This window comes from Bufo bufo, chromosome 2 (genome assembly GCF_905171765.1).
Source record: "Bufo bufo chromosome 2, aBufBuf1.1, whole genome shotgun sequence".
NCBI classification, from domain to species: domain Eukaryota; kingdom Metazoa; phylum Chordata; class Amphibia; order Anura; family Bufonidae; genus Bufo; species Bufo bufo.
This window is the reverse complement of record NC_053390.1, coordinates 14,340,678-14,363,707: the sequence shown is the minus strand read 5'-3', so window position 1 is coordinate 14,363,707 and position 23,030 is coordinate 14,340,678. Positions and strand designations below refer to the sequence as shown.

The 23,030-nt window shown below is 44.9% G+C and overlaps 1 protein-coding gene and 1 long non-coding RNA gene across 2 annotated transcripts in view; both read right to left on the bottom strand.

The window, feature by feature from the left end:
- Nucleotides 1-10,571: 10,571 nt before the first annotated feature.
- LOC120992026 (zinc finger protein 585A-like) overlaps nucleotides 10,572-23,030 on the bottom strand; it is a 44,326-nt gene continuing 31,867 nt past the window's right edge. The window contains exon 2 of the mRNA XM_040420789.1: nucleotides 10,572-12,522. Within this exon, the coding sequence (XP_040276723.1) occupies nucleotides 10,589-12,522 (1,934 nt within the window). The 3' untranslated portion in view covers nucleotides 10,572-10,588. The remainder of the gene's footprint in view (nucleotides 12,523-23,030) is intronic.
- Nucleotides 19,233-21,428, bottom strand: LOC120992067. The gene is made up of 3 exons (XR_005776911.1): nucleotides 21,371-21,428; nucleotides 19,597-19,721; nucleotides 19,233-19,284 (listed from the first exon to the last, which is right to left on the bottom strand). It is a non-coding gene; the product is annotated as an uncharacterized LOC120992067 (long non-coding RNA).

Below are 23,030 nucleotides of genomic sequence, written 5' to 3'. Positions count from 1 at the left end.
GAGACTCCCCCTGGAGCAGACCCTGGTGTCGTGGGACACTCACCTCTGCCCAGATCTGCACAGGTTCAACCTGACAGCCTGGAGGTTGATCAGTCCCTTCCCAACATAGTGTCACGGCTGAGGATGGGGGAAATCCTCAGCCGTGTGAAGCCTGTAGATGTTATGGCTGCTTGACCAAGAAGACAGGATTAGGGAGCAGGTCACCTCCTAAAGGCATCCCTAACCTGACCCTGACTCCTAGCTACATGAGCCATCCTTGATAGTAGGAGGGCTCATGCTCCCGAACCTAGAAGTCCCTGCTAGCCCTCAAGATGGCCCTAAACTAGGAGCTGAGTAAGACAACCCACTCCTCCTAGACACGGAGGAGCAGGAGTCTCAACGGCCAAGCTGCTGGGAAAAGGGGAACAATTGCCAGCCAATGTATATGGCAGGTGCTGCACTAGTTCCAGCCACCTGCCACAGCCCTGCTGACTGGATCCGTGTGCAGGAAAGCTGAAGTCCACAAATAGCAGACAGACGTCAGCACAAACTCATCCACACACCGGAACCCAGATACATGGCAGCACTAAATAGTACAGGAAAACAAAACACAGACTTAGCTAAACATAAACTTAATGAGACATCAAACCTATGACCACAGTGGTGGCTCTCACAGACGGATGGAAAACACAGGAGGCTGCTTCAGCTAGCAAGACTGAAGCAACCTACTGAGCCCTGCTAGAGAGAGGGTCTATATAGGCCTAAGTGGCCACACCCAAAGGTTAGACACACCCAGTGACATCACACACACACTGGGAAGGAAGTTAACCCTTCCACTACCACAGAAGGGAAAGACACATAAAGGGGAATAGCACACAATACATACAACGTGCATAACATACACACACCTAACATAAAGGTTGCCAGGTGTGACCGCATGCCAGGGCAGCAAGCTGCCTAGCGACGCTCAGGCTGCTCCGCTGCCAAAAACAACACTGGTTGCCCGCGGCAACCACAAGTGAGGCCACAGACAAGCGGCCCTCACCCGTGGTTGAAGACCCATACAAAACCGCGGGCAACTGCATGCGGTAAGAAGTCACGGTCATGGGCCTGGCCGTGACAGCTGCCTAGCGACGCTCAGGCTGCTCCGCTGCCAAAAACAACACTGGTTGCCCGCGGCAACCACAAGTGAGGCCACAGACAAGCGGCCCTCACCCGTGGTTGAAGACCCATACAAAACCGCCGGCAACTGCATGCGGTAAGAAGTCACGGTCATGGGCCTGGCCGTGACACATAGAAGGGCTTTCCGAGTCGGTCCTGAAAACTTTGTCGCATTCCAGAGCAGAGTCTACAAAGAAGGCCTACTCCAGGATCATGAGAATCTTCATGTCATGGTGTGATTCCAAGCAGGTGGCGTCCGCAGATCCGCCCCTTCTGCGATACTACAGTTCCTTCAAGATGGATTAGATAGGGGTCTTTCTCCAGCTACCTTGAAGGTGCAGATTTGTGCCATCTCGGCCTGCCTCAACAGGCCACATTCTCGGGACCCACTCATCAAACGCTTCATAAAGAGAGCTGAAAGACTAAAGCCTACTATACTGAAACCTATCCCCCAGTGGGATCTTTCAGTAGTGCTCAGGGGGCTAGCATCTCCCCCCTTCGAGCCCTTGGAGGAGGTGGAATTAAAATTTTTGACTTTAAAGTTGGTTTTTCTTCTGGCTGTAGCTTCAGCCAAAAGAATCTCTGAATTGCAGGCTTTCTCTGCAATCCACCCGTATATTATCTTTTTACAGGACAGAGTACTCCTGAAGTTTTTACCCTACTTCAGGCCTAAGGTGCCTACTTTCCAAAATATCAACCAGGTAATCTCTTTACCAGTTTTGTTTTCAGCCTCCTCCTCTGATGCTCCAGCAAGAGACCCGCTGGATATTTCAAGATGCCTCCAGGTCTATGTGGATAGATCCAGAGAGTTCAGGATAGACGAGAATCTCCTTATCCTGTTTGCCGGTAAGTCTAAAGGCCGTAAAGCGTCTAAAGCCACCATTAGTCGCTGGATCAAGGAGGCCATTAGGGAAGCTTTCGTCTCCCAATCCCTAGATCCTCCGGAGTTTGTGAGAGCCCATTCTACTAGGGCTGTCTCCACATCCGTTGCGGAGAGAAGACTTCTCCCCTTAGAGTTGATCTGTAGGGCGGCCTCCTGGAGCTCTGAGTCAACCTTTATCTCCCATTATAGGATAGATGCTAGGATGGCAGAGTTTTCGGCTTTTGGGCAGACAGTTCTTAGTTCTGCCAGGCATGAGGACCCTCCCTAGGGGATTCTTCTTGCTATCTCCCCATCTGTGCTGCTGGTAGGACGTAAGGGAATCGTTAATTTCTAACGATAATTTGTTTTCCCTTAGTCCTAACAGCAGCACACAAATATCCCACCTTAAATACATTATGCTTGTTAAAGACACGGTGGGCTGGGGGGTGATCTCCTCCCTTTCAGGGAGCTGAAGATCGTTTATTGGTTCTTGGGCTCATTAAAATTCCGCCGGTCCTACCAGTCCACAGGGGCAGTTAACCCCATCTGTGCTGCTGTTAGGACTAAGGGAAAACAAATTATCGTTAGAAATTAACGATTTTTGTGTATGAATAAATTACGGATCAATAAAACGTAAGTAAACAGTTGAGAGCCAGTCATATTTACCAATATACAAGCATTTTTTAACTGAAGGGTGAACAGTGGGCCAGGCTCCATAATTGTTGGTGAGCTTCCTCAAGCTAGTAATATTTAATTTACCAAAAAGTCATGTTTACCAACTCATTCATATGAATCAAGGTTGTAACTGGAAATTTCCTCCACTATAGATCGTGTGGGCCTAGGGCAGGGATGGGCAAAATGCGGCTCTCCAGCTGTTGTAAAACTACAACTCCCAGTATGCCCAGTCTGCCTACAGCAGGGGATGATGGGATTTGTAGTTTTACAACAGCTGGAGAGCCGCAGTTTGCCCATCACTGGCCTAGGGCACTGAACTCTGCAAAGACCTGAAGAACTTCAGTCTCACAGCCTGAAGGTTGACCAGCCTCTATAACTATCTAGAGGCCTCTCTGATTCAGTCATGGAGACCTTACCATAGTCTGGTTTTCAATAAGATCATTTTCTTCCCAACTCATTCAAATGAGTCAAGGGTACATATATCTGAAGATTCTCCCCAGTGCAAATCATGTGTATCTAGAGCCCTCCGTTTTGCCAGGACCTGGGGAGACTCAACCAGACAGCCACTTTAGCAACCTAGTGACCTCTAAGACATAGTCACGAAGACCTGTGTAGTAACCAGTTACAGGCCTTACACAAGGATCGAGTGAGTCTATTCAGCTTGAATTCTACTCAAGGAGTGGATAGTTCTAAACCACAGATTACCAGCCTCTTAGGCCTCTTTCACACGGGCGTCATGTTTTTGGCCCGGATAAGATGCGGGTGCGTTGCTGGAAAATGTGCAATTTTTCCACGCGAGTGCAAAACATTGTAATTCGTTTTGCACGCGCGTGAGAAAAATCGCCATGTTTGGTACCCAAACCCGAACTTCTTCACAGAAGTTCGGGTTTGGGATCGGGGTTGTGTAGATTGTATTATTTTCCCTTATAACATGGTTATAAGGGAAAATAATAGCATTCTTAATACAGAATGCTTAATACAATAGGGCTGGAGGGGTTAATTAAAAAAAATAATAATTTAACTCACCTTAATCCACTTGTTCGCGCAGCCCGACTTCTCTTCTGTCTTCTTCTTTGAGGAATAGGACCTTTGATGACGTCACTGCGCTCATCACATGGTACATCACATGATCTTCTACCATGGTGATTGATCATGTGACAGACCATGTGACGAGCGTAGTGATGTCACCACAGGTCCTTTTCCTGAGCACAGGAAAGATGAAGACAGAAGAGAAGCCGGGCTGCGCGAACAAATGGATTAAGGTGAGTTAAATTATTTATAAAAATTTTTTAACCCCTCAAGCCCTATTGTACTATACATTCTGTATTAAGAATGCTATTATTTTCCCTTATAACCATGTTATAAGGTAAAATAATAAAGATCGGGTCCCCATCCCCATCGTCTCCTAGCAACCGTGCGTGAAAATCGCACCGCATCCGCACTTGCTTGCAGATGCTTGCGATTTTCACGCAGCCCCATTCACTTCTATGGGGCCTGCGCTGCGTGGAAAACGCACAAAGAGGAGCATGCTGAGATTTTCACGCAACGTACAAGCGATGCGTGAAAATCACTGCTCATCTGCACAGCCCTATAGAAATGAATGGGTCCGGATTCAGTGGGGGTGCAATGCGTTCACCTCACGCATTGCACCCGCGCGGAAATCTCACCCGTGTGAAAGGGGCCTTAGGCTTCCTGAAGAAACACTTTCAAAAAGGCCTGAGTGTATTGACCTAAAAAGTCCTTGAAAAGGATCCTGAAAGGTTTGCTAAGATGTGGCTTTCCATTGTAAGAATCTGTGTCAAAATAGGACTTGCCCTTAGTCCTTAATGTTTTAAGATCATTCTTCTCACTTTAAATTTCGGGATGAGGTCTGACATACAGACCTAGTCCAAAGAGCTTAGTTCCAAAGGGAAATCCTAGTTTTGTCATCAGTTGATCTGTACAGTCGTGGCCAACAGTTTTGAGAATTACATAGATATTGGAAATTGGAAAAGTTGCTGCTTAAGTTTTTATAATAGCAATTTGCATATAATCCAGAATGTTATGAAGAGTGATCAGATGAATTGCATAGTCCTTCTTTGCCATGAAAATTAACTTAATCCCAAAAAAACCTTTCCACTGCATTTTCAGGAAAGAGGTTCAATTCTTGTTAAGAAGGCTTCAGGGCGTCCAAGAAAGTCCAGCAAGCGTCAGGATCGTCTCCTAAAGAGGATTCAGCTGCAGGATCGGAGTGCCACCAGTGCAGAGCTTGCTCAGGAATGGCAGCAGGCAGGTGTGAGCGCATCTGCACGCACAGTGAGGCGAAGACTTTTGGAAGATGGCCTGGTGTCAAGAGGGCCAGCAAAGAAGCCACTTCTCTCCAAAAAAAACATCAGGGACAGATTGATCTTCTGCAGAAAGTATGGTGAATGGACTGCTGAGGACTGGGGCAAAGTCATATTCTCCGATGAAGCCTCTTTCCGATTGTTTGGGGCATCTGGAAAAAGGCTTGTCTGGAGAAGAAAAGGTGAGCGCTACCATCAGTCCTGTGTCATGCCAACAGTAAAGCATCCTAAGACCATTCATGTGTGGGGTTGCTTCTCATCCAAGGGAGTGGGCTCACTCACAATTTTGCCCAAAAACACAGCCATGAATAAAGAATGGTACCAAAACACCCTCCAACAGCAACTTCTTCCAACAATCCAACAACAGTTTGGTGAAGAACAATGCATTTTCCAGCACGATGGAGCACCGTGCCATAAGGCAAAAGTAATAACTAAGTGGCTCGAGGACCAAAACGTAGACATTTTGGGTCCATGGCCTGGAAACTCCCCAGATCTTAATCCCATTGAGAACTTGTGGTCAATCCTCAAGAGGCGGGTGGACAAACAAAAACCCACTAATTCTGACAAACTCCAAGAAGTGATTATGAAAGAATGGGTTGCTATCAGTCAGGAATTGGCCCAGAAGCTGATTGAGAGCATGCCCAGTCGAATTGCAGAGGTCCTGAAAAAGAAGGGCCAACACTGCAAATACTGACTCTGCATAAATGTCATGTAATTGTCGATAAAAGCCTTTGAAACGTATGAAGTGCGTGTAATTATATTTCACTACATCACAGAAACAACTGAAACAAAGATCTAAAAGCAGTTTAGCAGCAAACTTTGTGAAAACTAATATTTGTGTTATTCTCAAAACTTTTGGCCACGACTGTACTTCTGATTCCTCCCTGACAAGGTTTTTTGCTAATGGTATTAAAAGACTTTACTCCAAAGGATTGTTCTTTGGTTCTCCTCCTTCCACTCTCTGTTATGAGCTTTCCTCTAATGAGGAATATAATCTCCATTCCTTAGACCTTTCCGGATGTCCTGAGATCTATTTAGCCTGCAGGAAAAGAGATCAGGAAGGTTGAGAACAATAAGCTTAAAGGGGTTGTCCGGGATTGGGGACATGGTTGCAATAGTACTATAGTGACATACATATTACAGACATGCATGTCCTACCCTTGACAGATATTTGTGAAGCCCAGTTTTCATATATGAAATTATTAGCCGGAAGTGATTGTTTTGTTAGACCCGGTGACGTACCGGGTCCCTTGCAGGCGATCGCAGCCTCTTCTTCCGGCTGCTCAGGGAGCCCGGTGACGTCACCGGCAGCCTAAGTAATTATGCAGAGTTGAAGAAGGGGCAGTAACAAGGCTGGCCTACATAGCGCTAAGCCACGCCCCTCCAGTCCGGTGACGTCACCGGCAGCCTAAGTAATTATGCAGAGTTGAAGAAGGGGCGGTAACAAGGCTGGCCGACATAGCGCTAAGCCACGCCCCTCCAGTCCGGTGACGTCACCGGTCATGCAGCTTTCTATAAGGGGGCGGATAGATGGAGGAGTGGACGATATGAGGGGGGCGGGTGCAGGGACGAGATGTTAGACTGTAGAAAGTGGGAGATGCCGTGCTGCGCTGGGACCCACACTGCAGTGCGGCAGGAAGTGATCGCACAGATAAACAACTATGTCAACAATCTGTTAGGGACCGTAGGAGCCATGCAGCAGTGTAAAAACGACCTAAATACATCTGGGGAACCTTGACTCGGCTAGTAATAGTGAGTAAACAGTTTTTAAAAAATAATTTTGATCTCGGACAACCCCTTTAAGAGCCGCCATACATACCCTGGATAGATATGTTATGGCTGTTATTAGACTTGATCACTTTGTTCAGAATTTGAATCTGCCTAATTCGTTTATAGCCCCTATTAGAGCAGTGTCCACGTATTGGGCTGATGAAGTCTGACCCTGCTGGATCAGATTTATACAAGTAGTATGGAGCTTGCACTGTCTGTTATATTTATAGTTCTCAGGGAGACTACTCTGTGGCTGTCTATTTGAGTTCCACAACATGGGAGGGCCCTCCCTATGGGTATAGTGCTTGTTCATTCCCCATTATTGTGCTTCTGGTTGATTCTGTTTTCCTTTAGTCCTAGCAGCAGCACAAACACCCTGCCCTTAGTAAGTTACTTCTTTATCATTAACACCGGGTAGGAGGGGTTAGGTATCCTTATATAGGCTCAGGGGTCTCAAATTCCATCTGTTCTACTAGAACACAGGACCAGAGGGGGCATAAAACCCCATTATTGTGCTGCTGTTAAGGGAAAACAGATTAATGTTAGAAATCAAGATTTTTTTTACAAGAAGAACCCAAAACCTTTGCTTTGCTGTTGAGGGCTTGATTTTTGTAGAACAACTTGTAGTTTTCATTGGTATAATTTTGGGGTACATAACACCTTTTGATTGATGTTTATTCTTTTTGTTTTTGCAACAATTCTGGCATTTTTTTACGGCGTTCACTGTACGGGATAAATTACATGATAATTGTATAGTGCGGGTCATTATTAACACAGTGATACCAAATATGAGATTTTTATATATTTTTTATTTTCTTTTAACCATTTAAGTCCTACAGGATGACAATAGCCAATATTTTGCTTGCTTCTAAAATACATTGCAGTAGTCCTTTAGTAAAAGTCCTTTAGTGCAATGTATTTTAAAGTCAGTGTTATACTGACATTGACTCGCAGGCTTCCCCAGAGAGGTGCAGCATGCTGGGAAACGCTGGAGGCACACTAGGCCCCGGCCTGCCTGCATTGATAATGGCATCTCATTTTCAGGGTGCTGATGGGATAAGGGGAGTCTGCTCCCTCTGTAACCGCTTACATGCCACAAGCGCTATTGCCCACGTTAAACAGCTTGAATCAGCGCTTCTTCCGGGCCATTAGAACAGTATGTATCAGCCGTGCCCTCGCTGCATGGCAGCCCAGTCTAATGCCTCTTACTGACCACTGTAAAAAGGAGAATGGAGCATTACTATTTTTTGCACCAGGTTATTTTATTCTATGTGCATGTATTCCATCTAAAGTAAATGACAATGTGAATTTATGACATGTATTACACCTGGTTCACCAGTGGATGGAGAGTGCCTGGCCATGTTCTGCATAGGAATGGAATTTACCATTCCATTCCTCCCCCTTTGGTAGAAGTAGGCTAGGCCGACTTGCTGCCAAGGGTGGGGGGTTCAGCTAGTCCAGTCAGTGGAGAGTGAGGAAGAGAGGGGTATCTGTGGCCCCTCTCCAGTCAGAAGGAGTGTGGAAGCAGCTCGTAGAGCACCCACTCCCTGAATATACAGAGAGGGAAAATGGGCCAAGGACACCCTCATCATCATCAAGCCACTATTAGGCCAGTGTTAGCTAAGTGCAGAGATCATCATCTAGTCAGCCTGCCACCGCACCTCCTCCACTGGTGCCAGAAGGAATCTGCACTAAAGCCTGCTGAAAACCAGTAATACAAAACCATACAGTAACAGGTAAGTTAGTTCCTAAACCTAAAACTCCCTATAAAGCAACAATGTACCGTACAAAATAAATGCTATTAATTCATACACCATTTGTGATATTTAACTATTTATGATTATGGATTAATAAAAGTTGTTTTGTATGATATATTGTGGCTCTATTATTTGTAGGTTTATTGCACTGGGTATCAAAGTATCAATCAGTTTGGTTGGATAATGTCAGTTTTTCAATACTAAGCTGCACAAATTAGGAGAAGTTCCGATTAGGCACATGTACAACACAGCGCACGCCATGTTCTCACCAGCAGCTGCACATAGAGAAGGACGGAGAGCATCAGGGAGGGTGGAAAATCACTGACACATCCAAGAGGAGGGTTCCTCTTGCTTCTGATGATACAGCCAGCAGCACAGAGGAACACTGGGGGTTAATATGACCCATCAACCCCAATATTGCCATTATGTGAGCTATATGACAGAGTAACTTATTATTAATGTGAGGCATTGACCACGTGGTGTTATTATTTTAGTACCTCCATATGCCTCACATTAGTAAGTAACCCCATTGTCTACCTCCTCATATAATGGGCAACATGTGAGGTACATGATGAGGTTATTTACTATGAATATGAGGCACATAGAGTGCCGGTGTGTGTGAAGGCTGCCTGGGGTCTGATGTAGGCCCCAGACCAGCCTTCAGTAATTTCCAGCAGGCTGCGCCTCTCTGGCACAGCCTGCTGGTCAATGTCAAAATAGCATTGCCATTAAAATGCAATGCACTATAAGGATAATGCATTGCATTTTAAAATGAATCAAAAAGCCCCCCAATGGGATTATTAAGTGGTAAAAAAGTAAAAAAAAATATAAAAAATGTATTTAACAAAAAATCCCATAAAAAAATTACGCTTTTTTTTCATTAAATATACGCTTTTCAATGAAAAAAAATAGCAAAAAAAACCTCTCCCCATATGTTTGGTATTGCCACGTCCGTAACGACCCGAACTACATAAATATTATGTAAATTACAACCCTACGGTGAATGCAATTTGACCGAATTGCAAAATTTATTCTTAGCTGCCACCGAAAAAACGTAATAACAAGCAATCAAAAAGCACCATTTACTCTAAAAGGATACCAATGAAAAATACAAGTCGTCCTGCAAAAATGAAGCCCCCACACAAATCCATAGAAAGAAAAAAGATAGAAAAAGAGTCTTGGGAAGTGGCAATGCAAAAACATTTTTTTTCTTTTAAACAAAGGGGTTTTATTGCATAAAAGTAGTAAGATGTAAAACAACTATATGTATTTGGTATCACTGTAATCGTACTGACCTAGAGAATAAAGATATTATGTTATTTATACCGAAAAATTAACGCCATAAAATTTATAACGTGAAAACGCAGTGGTAGTATTGCTGTTTTTCCCATCTCCCTCCCAGAAAGAGTTAATAAAAGCTAATCAGAAAGTTATGTGTACCCCAAAATGGTGCCATTAAAAACTACAATTTGTCCCACAGAAAACAAGCCCTCATAAAGCTATATAGACAGAAAAATAAAAAAGTTATAGCTCTTGGAATGAGACCAATGAAAAAGGAAGAAAAACGCTTGGTCAGTAAGGCCCTAAACATGCTGGTAACTAGGGGGCTAAAGAAGTTGTGCAGCAATATATATTGATGACCTATGCTCAGGATAGGTCATCAATAGATCAGTGGTGGTTTGACTCCTGGCACCCCCGCAGATCAGCTGTTTGAAAGGTTGGCGGTGCTCCATGTGAGCTCTACTTCCTGTTCGTTACACTGCACGTCGTCTCAGAAATCTTGGCAAATCAGAAAATGACAAGAACTCACTCCATTCACTTGAACTAGTGTAACTATTGGGTTATTACTGTAATGTAAATGAAGCAGCGCCCTCATGGAGCACTGCCTCCACTTCAAACAGCTGATCACCAGGGGTGCCAGGAGTTGGGCCCCTGTCTATTTAATATTAATGTCCTATCCTGAGAATAGCTTATCAATATTAAAAGCCCAAACAACCATTTTATCCCTGTTACCCATTATGTGTGCAAAGGATCAGTTTGGTATTCAGTAACGTCATTCTTTAATTGGAATCAAAATCAAAGTCTAAATTCTGGAATTGTGATCGTATCCTTACTCTTCTGTGATTTCTCTCATGACTAACAAGATCTGATTTTTGCGTAAAACATTGCTCACATTCTGAACATGAATATGGCTTCTCTACTCTGTGACTTCTCTGATGTGCAACAAGACTTGGTTTCTGTGTAAAACATTTCCCACATTCTGAACATTTATATGGCTTCTCTCCTGTGTGGATTCTCTCATGTGTAACAAGATATGATTTAGATGTAAAACATTTCCCACATTCTGAACATGAATATGGCTTCTCTCCTGTGTGACTTCTCTGATGAACAACAAAATGTGATTTCACTGTAAAACATTTCCCACATTCTGAACATGAATATGGCTTCTCTCCTGTGTGATATCTCTGATGATTAGCAAGATTTGATTTCACTGTAAAACATTTCCCACATTCTGAACACGAATATGGCTTCTCTCCTGTGTGGCTTCTCTTATGTATAACAAGATATGATTTTTTTCTAAAACATTTCCCACATTCTGAACATGAATATGGCTTCTCTCCTGTGTGACATCTTTGGTGATTAACAAGATGTGATTTCACTGTAAAACTTTTCCCACATTCTGAACACGAACATGGCTTATCTCCTGTGTGACATCTTTGATGATAAACAAGATCTGATTTCACTGGAAAACATTTCCCACATTCTGAACACGAATGTGGCTTCACTCCTGTATGACATCTCTGATGTTTAACAAGAATTGATTTCACTGTAAAACATTTCCCACATTCTGAACACGAATATGGCTTCTCTCCTGTGTGACATCTCTGATGTTTAACAAGAATTGATTTCATTGTAAAACATTTCCCACATTCTGAACACGAATATGGCTTCTCTCCTGTGTGACTTCTCTCATGTATAACAAGATTTGATTTAACTGTATAACATTTCCCACATTCTGAACACGAATATGGCTTCTCTCCTGTGTGACTTCTCTCATGTATAACAAGATTTGATTTCCATGTAAAACATTTACCACATTCTGAACATGAATATGGCTTCTCTCCTGTATGATTTCTCTCATGTGAAACAAGATATGTTTTAGCTGTAAAACATTTCCCACATTTTGAACATGAATATGGCTTCTCTCCTGTGTGACTTCTCTGATGAACAACAAATTGTGATTTCACTGTAAAACATTTCCCACATTCTGAACATGAATATGGTTTCTCTCCTGTGTGACATCTCTGATGAATAACAAGATGTGATTTCACTGCAAAACAGTTCCCACATTCTGAACATGAATATGGCTTCTCTCCTGTGTGACTTCTCTTATGTATAACAAGATATGATTTTTTTCCAAAACATTTCCCACATTCTGAACACAAATATGGCCTCTCTCCTGTGTGACATCTCTGATGTTTAACAAGAATTGATTTCATTGTAAAACATTTCCCACATTCTGAACACGAATATGGCTTCACTCCTGTGTGATATCTCTGATGTTTAACAAGAATTGATTTCATTGTAAAACATTTCCCACATTCTGAACACGAATATGGCTTCTCTCCTGTGTGACTTCTCTTATGTATAACAAGAATTGATTTCACTGCATAACATTTCCCACATTCTGAACACGAATATGGCTTCTCTCCTGTGTGACATCTCTGATGTTTAACAAGAATTGATTTCACTGTATAACATTTTCCACATTCTGAACATGAATATGGCTTATCTCCTGTGTGACTTCTCTCATGTATAACAAGATTTGATTTCACTGTATAACATTTTCCACATTCTGAACATGAATATGGCTTATCTCCTGTGTGACTTCTCTCATGTATAACAAGATTTGATTTCACTGTATAACATTTCCCACATTCTGAACATGAATACATTTTATCTCCTTTGTGATTTCTTCGGTGTGTAGAAAGTCCTGAGCTGTTTGTGGATTCTTTACCACAATGAAACCTTTTAATCCTTTTCTGACTTGTACTTGCGGTAATAATCTGTGATTGGTCCGGAGAAGGTTCCTCATAATTAGGAGGATTATATGACAGATCTGTACTGTGAAGTACTGGATGTACATTAAGGGTAATGAGGTTTTCTCCTGAAGAGCGCTGCATGATATCTTCATCTAGTGGTAACATGACCTTTTTACATTTCTTACTGGGATTTTCTGTTAAGATAAAAATAAATATTTATTTTAAATATTTTTTATTTTTTTTGCAAACTACAGCGTAGACAAACTTATAACATTCCAATTAGGCTGGAAGTCGAACCAGCAGGAAGGAGAAGTGTTCATTCAGTTGGAATCCATTCCTGACTTTGACCAAAAAAACTGCACTTGTGATCCCAGCCTTACAAAGCTTCTATAACTTCCTGACAAAGTTCAGGATTCTGGTTTACACCAGGTCATGACTTTTATTACATACAGTAAATAATGACTTAACAAAACTAAAAAATTTGAAAAGCCTGACCATGTCAGGAAACGAGCCCTGCTCTCTGCCAACACATTTTGCCTTTCAACGGCAACTAGACATCATTTGAATAAAACAAGGAGCATCTTGGTTGGAGCTGGTGAAGTGGGGCCTAATTATTTGAGGCTGGTGGAGGGAATATCATGGTTTGGATCTGGTGAAAGGGGCATCATGATTTGGGGCTGGTGGAGGTAACATCATGGTTTGGAGCTGGGGGAGGTAACATCAGGGTTTGGAGCTGGTGGAGGTAACATCATGGTTTGGAGCTGGTGGAGGGAACATCACTGTTTGGATCTGGTGACGGGGCCATTATGATTTGGGGCTGGTGGAGGGAACATCATGGTTTGGAGATGCTTTGCTGCCTCATGGTCTGGACACCCTGCAACCATTGGGTAAACAACTGGGCAGATTTACTAATCCAGTTTAACCCCTTCATGACCCTGACATTTTTCAACTTAAGGACCTGGCCATTTTTTTTGCAAATCTTACATGTGTCACTTTATGTGGTGATAACTAAAACGCTTTTACTTATCCAGGCCATTCTGAAATTGTTTTCTCGTCGCATATTGTACTTCATGACAGTGGTAAATTTGATAGCAGGAAGAAAGGACCGGCACTTGCTGTTGGTATATAGTATTACTGTATTTTATTGCCACATTACAGTGACGCGTTTCGGCACACTATGTGCCTTTCTCAAACTGTCCGAAACGAGTCACTGTAATGTGGCAATAAAATACAGCAATACTATATACCAACAGCAAGTGCCGGTCCTTTCATCCTGCTATCTACATGGGACACCTGCCTTAGGACACGTGCACCGCCACTCAATCCTTGTCGTTGTTCCGATCGATATATGGTATACAGTGGTAAAGTTGAGTCAAAATATAAAAATTTTATTTATAAAAAAATACTATTTGCAAATTTCAATTTCTCTACTTTTATAATAGATAGTAATACCTCCAAAAATAGTTATTACTTTACATTCCCCATATGTCTACTTCATGTTTGGATCATTTTGTGAATGCCATTTTATTTTTTGGGGACGTTACAAGGCTTAGAAGTTTAGAAGCAAATCTTGAAATTTTTCAAAAAATTTACAAAACCCACTTTTTAAGGACCAGTTCAGGTCTGAAGTCACTTTGTGAGGCTTACATAATAAAAAAAAACACCCAAAAATGACCCCATTTTAGAAAATACACCCTTCAAGGTATTCAAAACGAATTTTTACAAACTTTGTTAACCCTTTAGGTGTTCCACAAGAATTAATGGAAAATGGAGATGAAGTTTCAGAATTTCACTTTTTTGGCAGATTTTCCATTTTAATAAAAAAAATTTCCAGGAGCAAAACAAGGGTTAACAGCCAAACAAAACTCAATATTTATTGCCCTAATTCTGTAGTTTACAGAAACACCCCATATGTGGTCGTAAACTGCTGTACGGGCACACGGCAGGGTGCAGAAGGAAAGGAACGTTTTTGGAGGGCAGATTTCACTGGGATAATTTTAAGCTGCCATGTCACATTTGAAGACCCCCTGATGTAGGGTTGTTGCAGGTATCAAAATTTTCGATACCCAATCGATACTTTTGTCCGGGTATCGATATGATACTGGGATTTCCATTTTTTCTCTCGATACTGGCCTGCGCTGCTGCGCAGTCTAGTATCTCTGAACATGAGCGCACTGCTGTCAGCGCGCTCATGTTCTCTCGGCAGCACGGGGGAGAAGGGAGCAGTATCTCCCTCCCCTTGTGCTGCCACCAATGGAGAGAGAGGGGCGGAGGAGGGGCAGGCGCACTGCGCCACAAATGATAGGACGACCTTTTTTATGAGTTCGGACTTAGTTAAGTTAGCAGGACATGTAGAGCGGCGCCCAGGGATCTCCCTGCACTTACTATTATTCCTGGGCGCCGCTCCGTTCGCCCGCTGTGCCCCAGTTACAGTCTCCTGCTCCGTATGCTAATTACTACTATCGGAGCGATGGGGAGGAGACATCAGCTTCTCTCCTGGGCGTTCCTTCTCTCTGGCTGTGACGTTCTGCGCTGCGATTGGACAGCGCTACAGCATGGAGAAGGAACGCCCAGGAGAGAAGCTGATGTCTCCTCCCCATCGCTCCGATAGTAGTAATTAGCATACGGAGCAGGAGACAATTTACTGCTCCTCCGCCCTCATTGACAGCCACTCCCCCCCATCCCCTTGATTATTAGGGCCAGGGATCTCGCCCGTCCTTGTAATCTTGTGTCTGTGAAGTAGTTTCCATTTCGCAGAAGCGCAATACATCTGCCTCTGCTTCCCCAGTAGATATCTACTGCCCATGCGCGGATGCAAACCACTGCACATGTGCAAGATTGCAGGGATAGATTAATAGATTTGATCCTGCTAACATACCCTAGCCTGAGTTACCGGGGAAGAGGGTTCCTCATTCAGGACGCAGCTAGAAACTCAGGACTCAGTACATTTATGCATTACACAAACAGACTATTGATTTGAAAGGTGGTCTTTAACTTCTAATACAGGAGGCAGGTGCCGGCAGCAGAATCACATTGCCGGCACCTGCCTCTGACAGGGAGCTGCGATCAGCGGCAGTTAATCCCTCAGGTGCGGCACCTGAAGGGCTAAGTGCCGCTGATTTGCTGCCAGTACCCGCCTGTATTAAAGCTTAATTATCATTGGTGGCGCAGTGCGCCCCCCCCCCCCCCCCCCCCCAACTATTAAAATAGAAAAGTCCAAACTATTAAAATAGAAAAAAAAAATCTATGTGGTGAACGCCGGAACAAAAAAAAAAAAAAAAACTGTGCGATTCGCCATTTTTTCAAAATGCGGAATGCACGTGCCTTTTTTGGTTTATTTTTTCGCGTGGTATCGAATATATCGAGTATCGCAATACTTTTTTATGATATCGAAATCTAATTAAAAAATTTGGTATCGCAACAACTCTACCCTGATGCACCCCTAGAGTAGAAGCTCCAAAAAAAGTGACCCCATTTTAGAAACTACGCCCCTCAAGATATTCAAAACTGATTTTACAAACTTTGTTAACCCTTTAGGGATTCCACAAGAATTAATGGAAAATGGAGATGAAATTTAAGAATTTGACTTTTTTGGCAGATTTTCCATTTAAAAAAAAATTATTTCAGTAACAAAGCAAGGGTTAACAGACAAACAAAACTCAATATTTATTGTTCTAATTCTGTAGTTTACAGAAAAACCCCATATGTGGTCGTAAACCGCTGTACGGGCACACGGCAGGGCGCAGAAGGGAAGGAACGCCGTGTGGTTTTTGGAAAGCAGATTTTGCTGGAATGGTTTTTTGACACCATGTCCCATTTGAAGCCCCCCTGATGCACCCCTAGAGTAGAAACTCCATAAAAGTGACCCCATTTTGGAAACTACGGGATAGGGGGGCAGTATTGTTGGATATAGTTTAGGGTACATATGATTTTAGGTTGCTCTATATTACAGTTTTTGTGAGGAAAGGTAACAAGAAATAGCTGTTTTGGCACCGTTTTTATTTTTTGTTATTTACAGCGTTCATCTGACAGGTTAGATCATGTGGTATTTTTATAGGGCAGGTTGTTACGGATGCGACAATACCAAATATGACTTTTTTGGGGGTATACGCCTTTTTGATTGCTTAGTGTTGCCATTTTAGTTATGTAAGGTGACAAAAAAAGTTTTTTTTTAAGCACAGTTGTTATTTTTTTGACAGTGTTCACCTGAGGGACACAGCGATATCTAATGTCTACTTTTCTTTTTTTTTAACTTTATTTTGGGAAAAGGGCGATTTTTTTTTTTACTAGAAACTTAAATTTTTTTTTTGTAAAACTTTATTTTTTAACTTTTTTTCACACTTCATTTATCCCACTCTGGGACTTCAACTTTTGGGGGTCTGATCCACTTTACAATGTATCACAATATTTCTGTATTGTGATGCATTGGCTGTAAGTGTATTACACAGTGTAATACAGGGGGCTGGATCTCACAGACTGTCACGTATGGCATCGGCCTGTCTTCTATGCCATTGGGTCCCCCTCACAGCAGCACGGGGACCCGATGGAAGCTCTGAGCGCTGACCGCGGCACATCAAGGGTTAATACGCAGGCATCAGTGATTTCACCGATGCCGATGCATGCAGCAGGGGTCTGGCTACGAGTGACTGACGGACCTCTGACGCGGATCGGGCGTGCGCGTCTACTGCACCCGCCCGATCACAGCGCCATACATGTACGGTGCTGGTCCTTAAGTCACGGACATCTACCCATAAACTCCATGTATAATCTACAATATATATACAATGCAGAAGACGTCTCTGTAGTATAGTCTACTATACCGGCCCGATGGAGGCCAGAAGGACACGCTCCCATCATGTGACTGGAGCCCTGGATATGACTGACATATAAAGAACACGTAGCCTCTAATGTAATGTGAGAAGAAACTGTGGAGATCCTCCATTACATGTCACTGCACACACGTGTATACACTGCACATGACGGCTCTTACCTTGTGATATAAGAGGCTGGTGCTCCTCCATTACATGTCACTGCACACACGTGTATACACTGCACATGACGGGTCTTACCCTGTGATATAAGAGGCTGGTGCTCCTCCATTACATGTCAATGCACACACGTGTATACACTGCACATGACGGCTCTTACCCTGTGATATAAGAGGCTGGTGCTCCTCCATTACATGTCACTGCACACACGTGTATACACTGCACATGACGGCTCTTACCTTGTGATATAAGAGGCTGGTGCTCCTCCATTACATGTCACTGCACACACGTGTATACACTGCACATGACGGCTCTTACCCTGTGATATAAGAGGCTGGTGCTCCTCCATTACATGTCAATGCACACACGTGTACACACTGCACATGACGGCTCTTACCTTGTGATATAAGAGGCTGGTGCTCCTCCATTACATGTCACTGCACACACGTGTATACACTGCACATGACGGCTCTACCTTGTGATATAAGAGGCTGGTGCTCCTCCATTACATGTCACTGCACACACGTGTATACACTGCACATGACGGCTCTTACCTTGTGATATAAGATGCTGGTGCTCCTCCATTACATGTCACTGCACACACGTGTATACACTGCACATGACGGCTCTTACCTTGTGATATAAGAGGCTGGTGCTCCTCCAGTACATGTCACTGCACACACATGTATACACTGCACATGACGGCTCTTACCTTGGGATATAAGAGGCTGGTGCTCCTCCATTACATGTCACTGCACACACGTGTATACACTGCACATGACTGCTCTTACCTTGTGATATAAGAGGCTGGTGCTCCTCCATTACATGTCACTGCACACACGTGTATACACTGCACATGACGGCTCTTACTCTGTGATATAAGAGGCTGGTGCTCCTCCATTACATGTCACTGCACACACGTGTATACACTGCACATGACGGCTCTTACCTTGGGATATAAGAGGCTGGTGCTCCTCCATTACATGTCACTGCACACACGTGTATACACTGCACATGACGGCTCTTACCCTGTGATATAAGAGGCTGGTGCTCCTCCATTACATGTCACTGCACACACGTGTATACACTGCACATGACGGCTCTTACCTTGTGATATAAGAGGCTGGTGCTCCTCCATTACATGTCACTGCACACACGTGTATACACTGCACATGACGGGTCTTACCTTGTGATATAAGAGGCTGGTGCTCCCCCATTACATATCACTGCACACACGTGTATACACTACACATGACGGCTCTTACCTTGTGATATAAGAGGCTGGTGCTCCTCCATTACATGTCACTGCACACACGTGTATACACTGCACATGACGGCTCTTACCCTGTGATATAAGAGGCTGGTGCTCTTCCATCATGGCCTCCTTGTACAGGTCCTTGTGTCCTTCTATATACTCCCACTCCTCCATGGAGAAATAGACAGTGACATCCTGACACCTTATAGGAACCTGACAACACAATGACACCGTCATCACCCAGACCCCTCCAGTGCTGTTACTGGAGAATTTCCCAGCATTCCCAGCAGTGTCACCTCTCCAGTCAGCAGCTCCATCATCTTGTGGGTGAGCTCTAGGATCTTCTGCTCATGTATCAGGGGGTGAGGCTCTGTCATGGGGGGAGGGGTCCTGCTCCGCCCTCCTGACTCATGGAGATGGATGATGGGAGTCACACAGTCCCCCGATGTCTTCTTCACTATTGTGTACTCCTGTGGATGGAGAGAGACACTTAGAAAATAAACCCTTCAGGGGCCATGTGCTCTCCTCCGGCCCTCTCCTCCTGGTACAACGTGCCTACTTACCTCCTCATGGCTCCTACAACATGACTATTGGTCACTGGTCACATGACATCACTCACCATACTGGGGGCTGATCTTCAGGTTCTCCGTCACTTGGAAGGTCTGGAGGCCGTTCTCCAGGACCCTGGACTCTTCCTATCACTTCCTATGATGGATTCTCCTCCCCGATGTCTGACTTGTTACAGAATACAATAAAGAGGAGAGAAATCAAGAAAAGTTTACCTCTCCGCTCAGCAGGGAGATGATCTCCAAGGTGAGGTCTAATATTCTTCTGCTGATCTCCTTCCTGTCCATCCTTGGTGGCTCGTTCAGAAGAAGGCTCGTATTGCTGGTTTTCTTTATGATGCCTCCAAAATAAAAGAATTGAAATTAAAACTATGAGCTCCGTGTGTATCTAAGCTCCTGGCAGTGCAGTGTGTGGAGGCAGGAGACATGTCCTGAGTATCTCGGCCCCCCGGTCTGGTGCTGCTCGGCGCACAGAACACTGCACACACGGAGGAGAATACACGTGTTTAAATCAGGCCTAAAACGGCCGTACACCTTCAATATCGGTCAGATTACCTCTTCTTCTCCTGGAAGCTCTTCTCTCATAAAAATACTGCGGCGTCAGCTTCTATGTCTTCTGGATGGGGGGGCAGCGAGGAGTGAGTATGCTGAATTCATCGTGCCCAGTGCCGAGAGTCCGCCAGTGGAAGTGATTCTGGGGGACACCAATACTTACCAACGTCGTAGTTGCTAAATTTTGGGCGTGTATACCCTCCATTACATGTCACTGCACACACGTGTATACACTGCACATGACGGCTCTTACCCTGTGATATAAGAGGCTGGTGCTCCTCCATTACATGTCACTGCACACACGTGTACACACTGCACATGACGGCTCTTACCCTGTGATATAAGAGGCTGGTGCTCCTCCATTACATGTCACTGCACACACGTGTATACACTGCACATGACGGCTCTTACCCTGTGATATAAGAGGCTGGTGCTCCTCCATTACATGTCACTGCACACACGTGTACACACTGCACATGACGGCTCTTACCCTGTGATATAAGAGGCTGGTGCTCCTCCATTACATGTCACTGCACACACGTGTACACACTGCACATGACGGCTCTTACCCTGTGATATAAGAGGCTGGTGCTCCTCCATTACATGTCACTGCACACACGTGTACACACTGCACATGACGGCTCTTACCCTGTGATATAAGAGGCTGGTGCTCCTCCATTACATGTCACTGCACACACGTGTATACACTGCACATGACGGGTCTTACCTTGTGATATAAGAGGCTGGTGCTCCTCCATTACATGTCACTGCACACAAGTGTATACACTGCACATGACGGCTCTTACCCTGTGATATAAGAGGCTGGTGCTCCTCCATTACATGTCACTGCACACACGTGTATACACTGCACATGACGGCTCTTACCCTGTGATATAAGAGGCTGGTGCTCCTCCATTACATGTCACTGCACACACGTGTACACACTGCACATGACGGCTCTTACCCTGTGATATAAGAGGCTGGTGCTCCTCCATTACATGTCACTGCACACACGTGTATACACTGCACATGACGGCTCTTACCCTGTGATATAAGAGGCTGGTGCTCCTCCATTACATGTCACTGCACACACGTGTATACACTGCACATGACGGCTCTTACCCTGTGATATAAGAGGCTGGTGCTCCTCCATTACATATCACTGCACACACGTGTACACACTGCACATGACGGCTCTTACCCTGTGATATAAGAGGCTGGTGCTCCTCCATTACATGTCACTGCACACACGTGTACACACTGCACATGACGGCTCTTACCCTGTGATATAAGAGGCTGGTGCTCCTCCATTACATGTCACTGCACACACGTGTACACACTGCACATGACGGCTCTTACCTTGTGATATAAGAGGCTGGTGCTCCTCCATTACATGTCACTGCACACACGTGTATACACTGCACATGACGGGTCTTACCTTGTGATATAAGAGGCTGGTGCTCCTCCATCATGGCCTCCTTGTACAGATCCTTGTGTCCTTCTATATACTCCCACTCCTCCATGGAGAAATAGACACTGACATCCTGACACCTTATAGGAACCTGACAACACAATGACACCGTCATCACCCAGACCCCTCCAGTGCTGTTACTGGAGAATTTCCCAGCATTCCCAGCAGTGTCACCTCTCCAGTCAGCAGCTCCATCATCTTGTGGGTGAGTTCTAGGATCTTCTGCTCATGTATCAGGGGGTGAGGGGGAGGCTCTGTGATAGGGGGAGGGGTCCTGCTCCGCCCTCCTGACTCCTGGAGATGGATGATGGGAGTCACACAGTCCCCCGATGTCTTCTTCACTATTGTGTACTCCTGTGGATGGAGAGAGACACTTAGGGAATAAACCCTTCAGGGGCCATGTGCTCTCCTCCGGCCCTCTCCTCCTGGTACAACATGCCTACTTACCTTCTCATGGCTCCTACAACATGACTATTGGTCACTGGTCACATGATACATCACTCACCATACTGGGGGCTGATCTTCAGGTTCTCCATCACTTGGAAGGTCTGGAGGCCGTTCTCCAGGACCCTGGACTCTTCCTATCACTTCCTATGATGGATTCTCCTTCCCGATGTCTGACTTGTTACAGAATACAATACAGAGGAGAGAAATCTAGAAAAGTTTACCTCTCCGCTCAGCAGGGAGATGATCTCCAAGGTGAGGTCTAATATTCTTCTGCTGATCTCCTTCCTGTCCATCCTTGGTGGTCAGTCAGGAGAAGAGGAGAGAACTGGAGGAGCTTGAGGCTTCTAGTACTGCAGGCGCCTTTATGAGAAGAGGAGAGGAAATCATCCAGGGGACAAGACCAGATGTCACCTCCAGAACCGCACTTCCTGAGCCTGGAGGGGCCCCGCTTCTCAGATCCCCCACCACATGGATTCCAGGGGCCCCAACATGGAGATCTCTGGTAGCTCCACAGGAGATAAATGTCTGATAGATGCAGGTCCCACCTCTGGGCTGTGCTCAGCTGTGTCCACAACTCCTAGAGAAGAGACTGGAGAGAGCTGAGCTCAGGCCGGGCCCCGCTCAATTCATTCTCCTCCTGGAGGCAGGGGCCCCTCACCAGGACAGCCAGGGGCCAGCGAATGATGACAACCCCCACTATCCCCACTACTCCTCCCCCATCATACTAAGCTGAGGAGCGGAGAAGGATTCCTTGTGTGTAATGGAGGAGAATCTCCAGAGGTGACATGTCTGAGCTCTCCACCACACTGTCTCCTCACATCTCATCTTACCTGCAGGCTGGAGGAATGGCTGATACCAGAGAGAACAAGAGCCCTGACTACCGACCAGGACCTGCCCAGTATCTGCTGCACTGCCGGAGCTGAAGGACCTGCGGTGACGTCACCGTCATGTGACCAGTGTAGGGGGCGGGGCTCAGCAGTGGGGAGAAGAGGTGGTGAAGGACCTGGGGTGACGTCACCGTCATGTGATCAGTGCAGGGGGCGAGGCTCAGCAGAGAAGTGGTGAAGGACCTTGGGTGATGTCACCGTCATGTGATCAGTGCAGGGGGCGGGGCTCAGCAGTGGAGAAGAGAAGAGGTGGTGAAGGACCTGGGGTGATGTCACTGTCATGTGATCAGTGC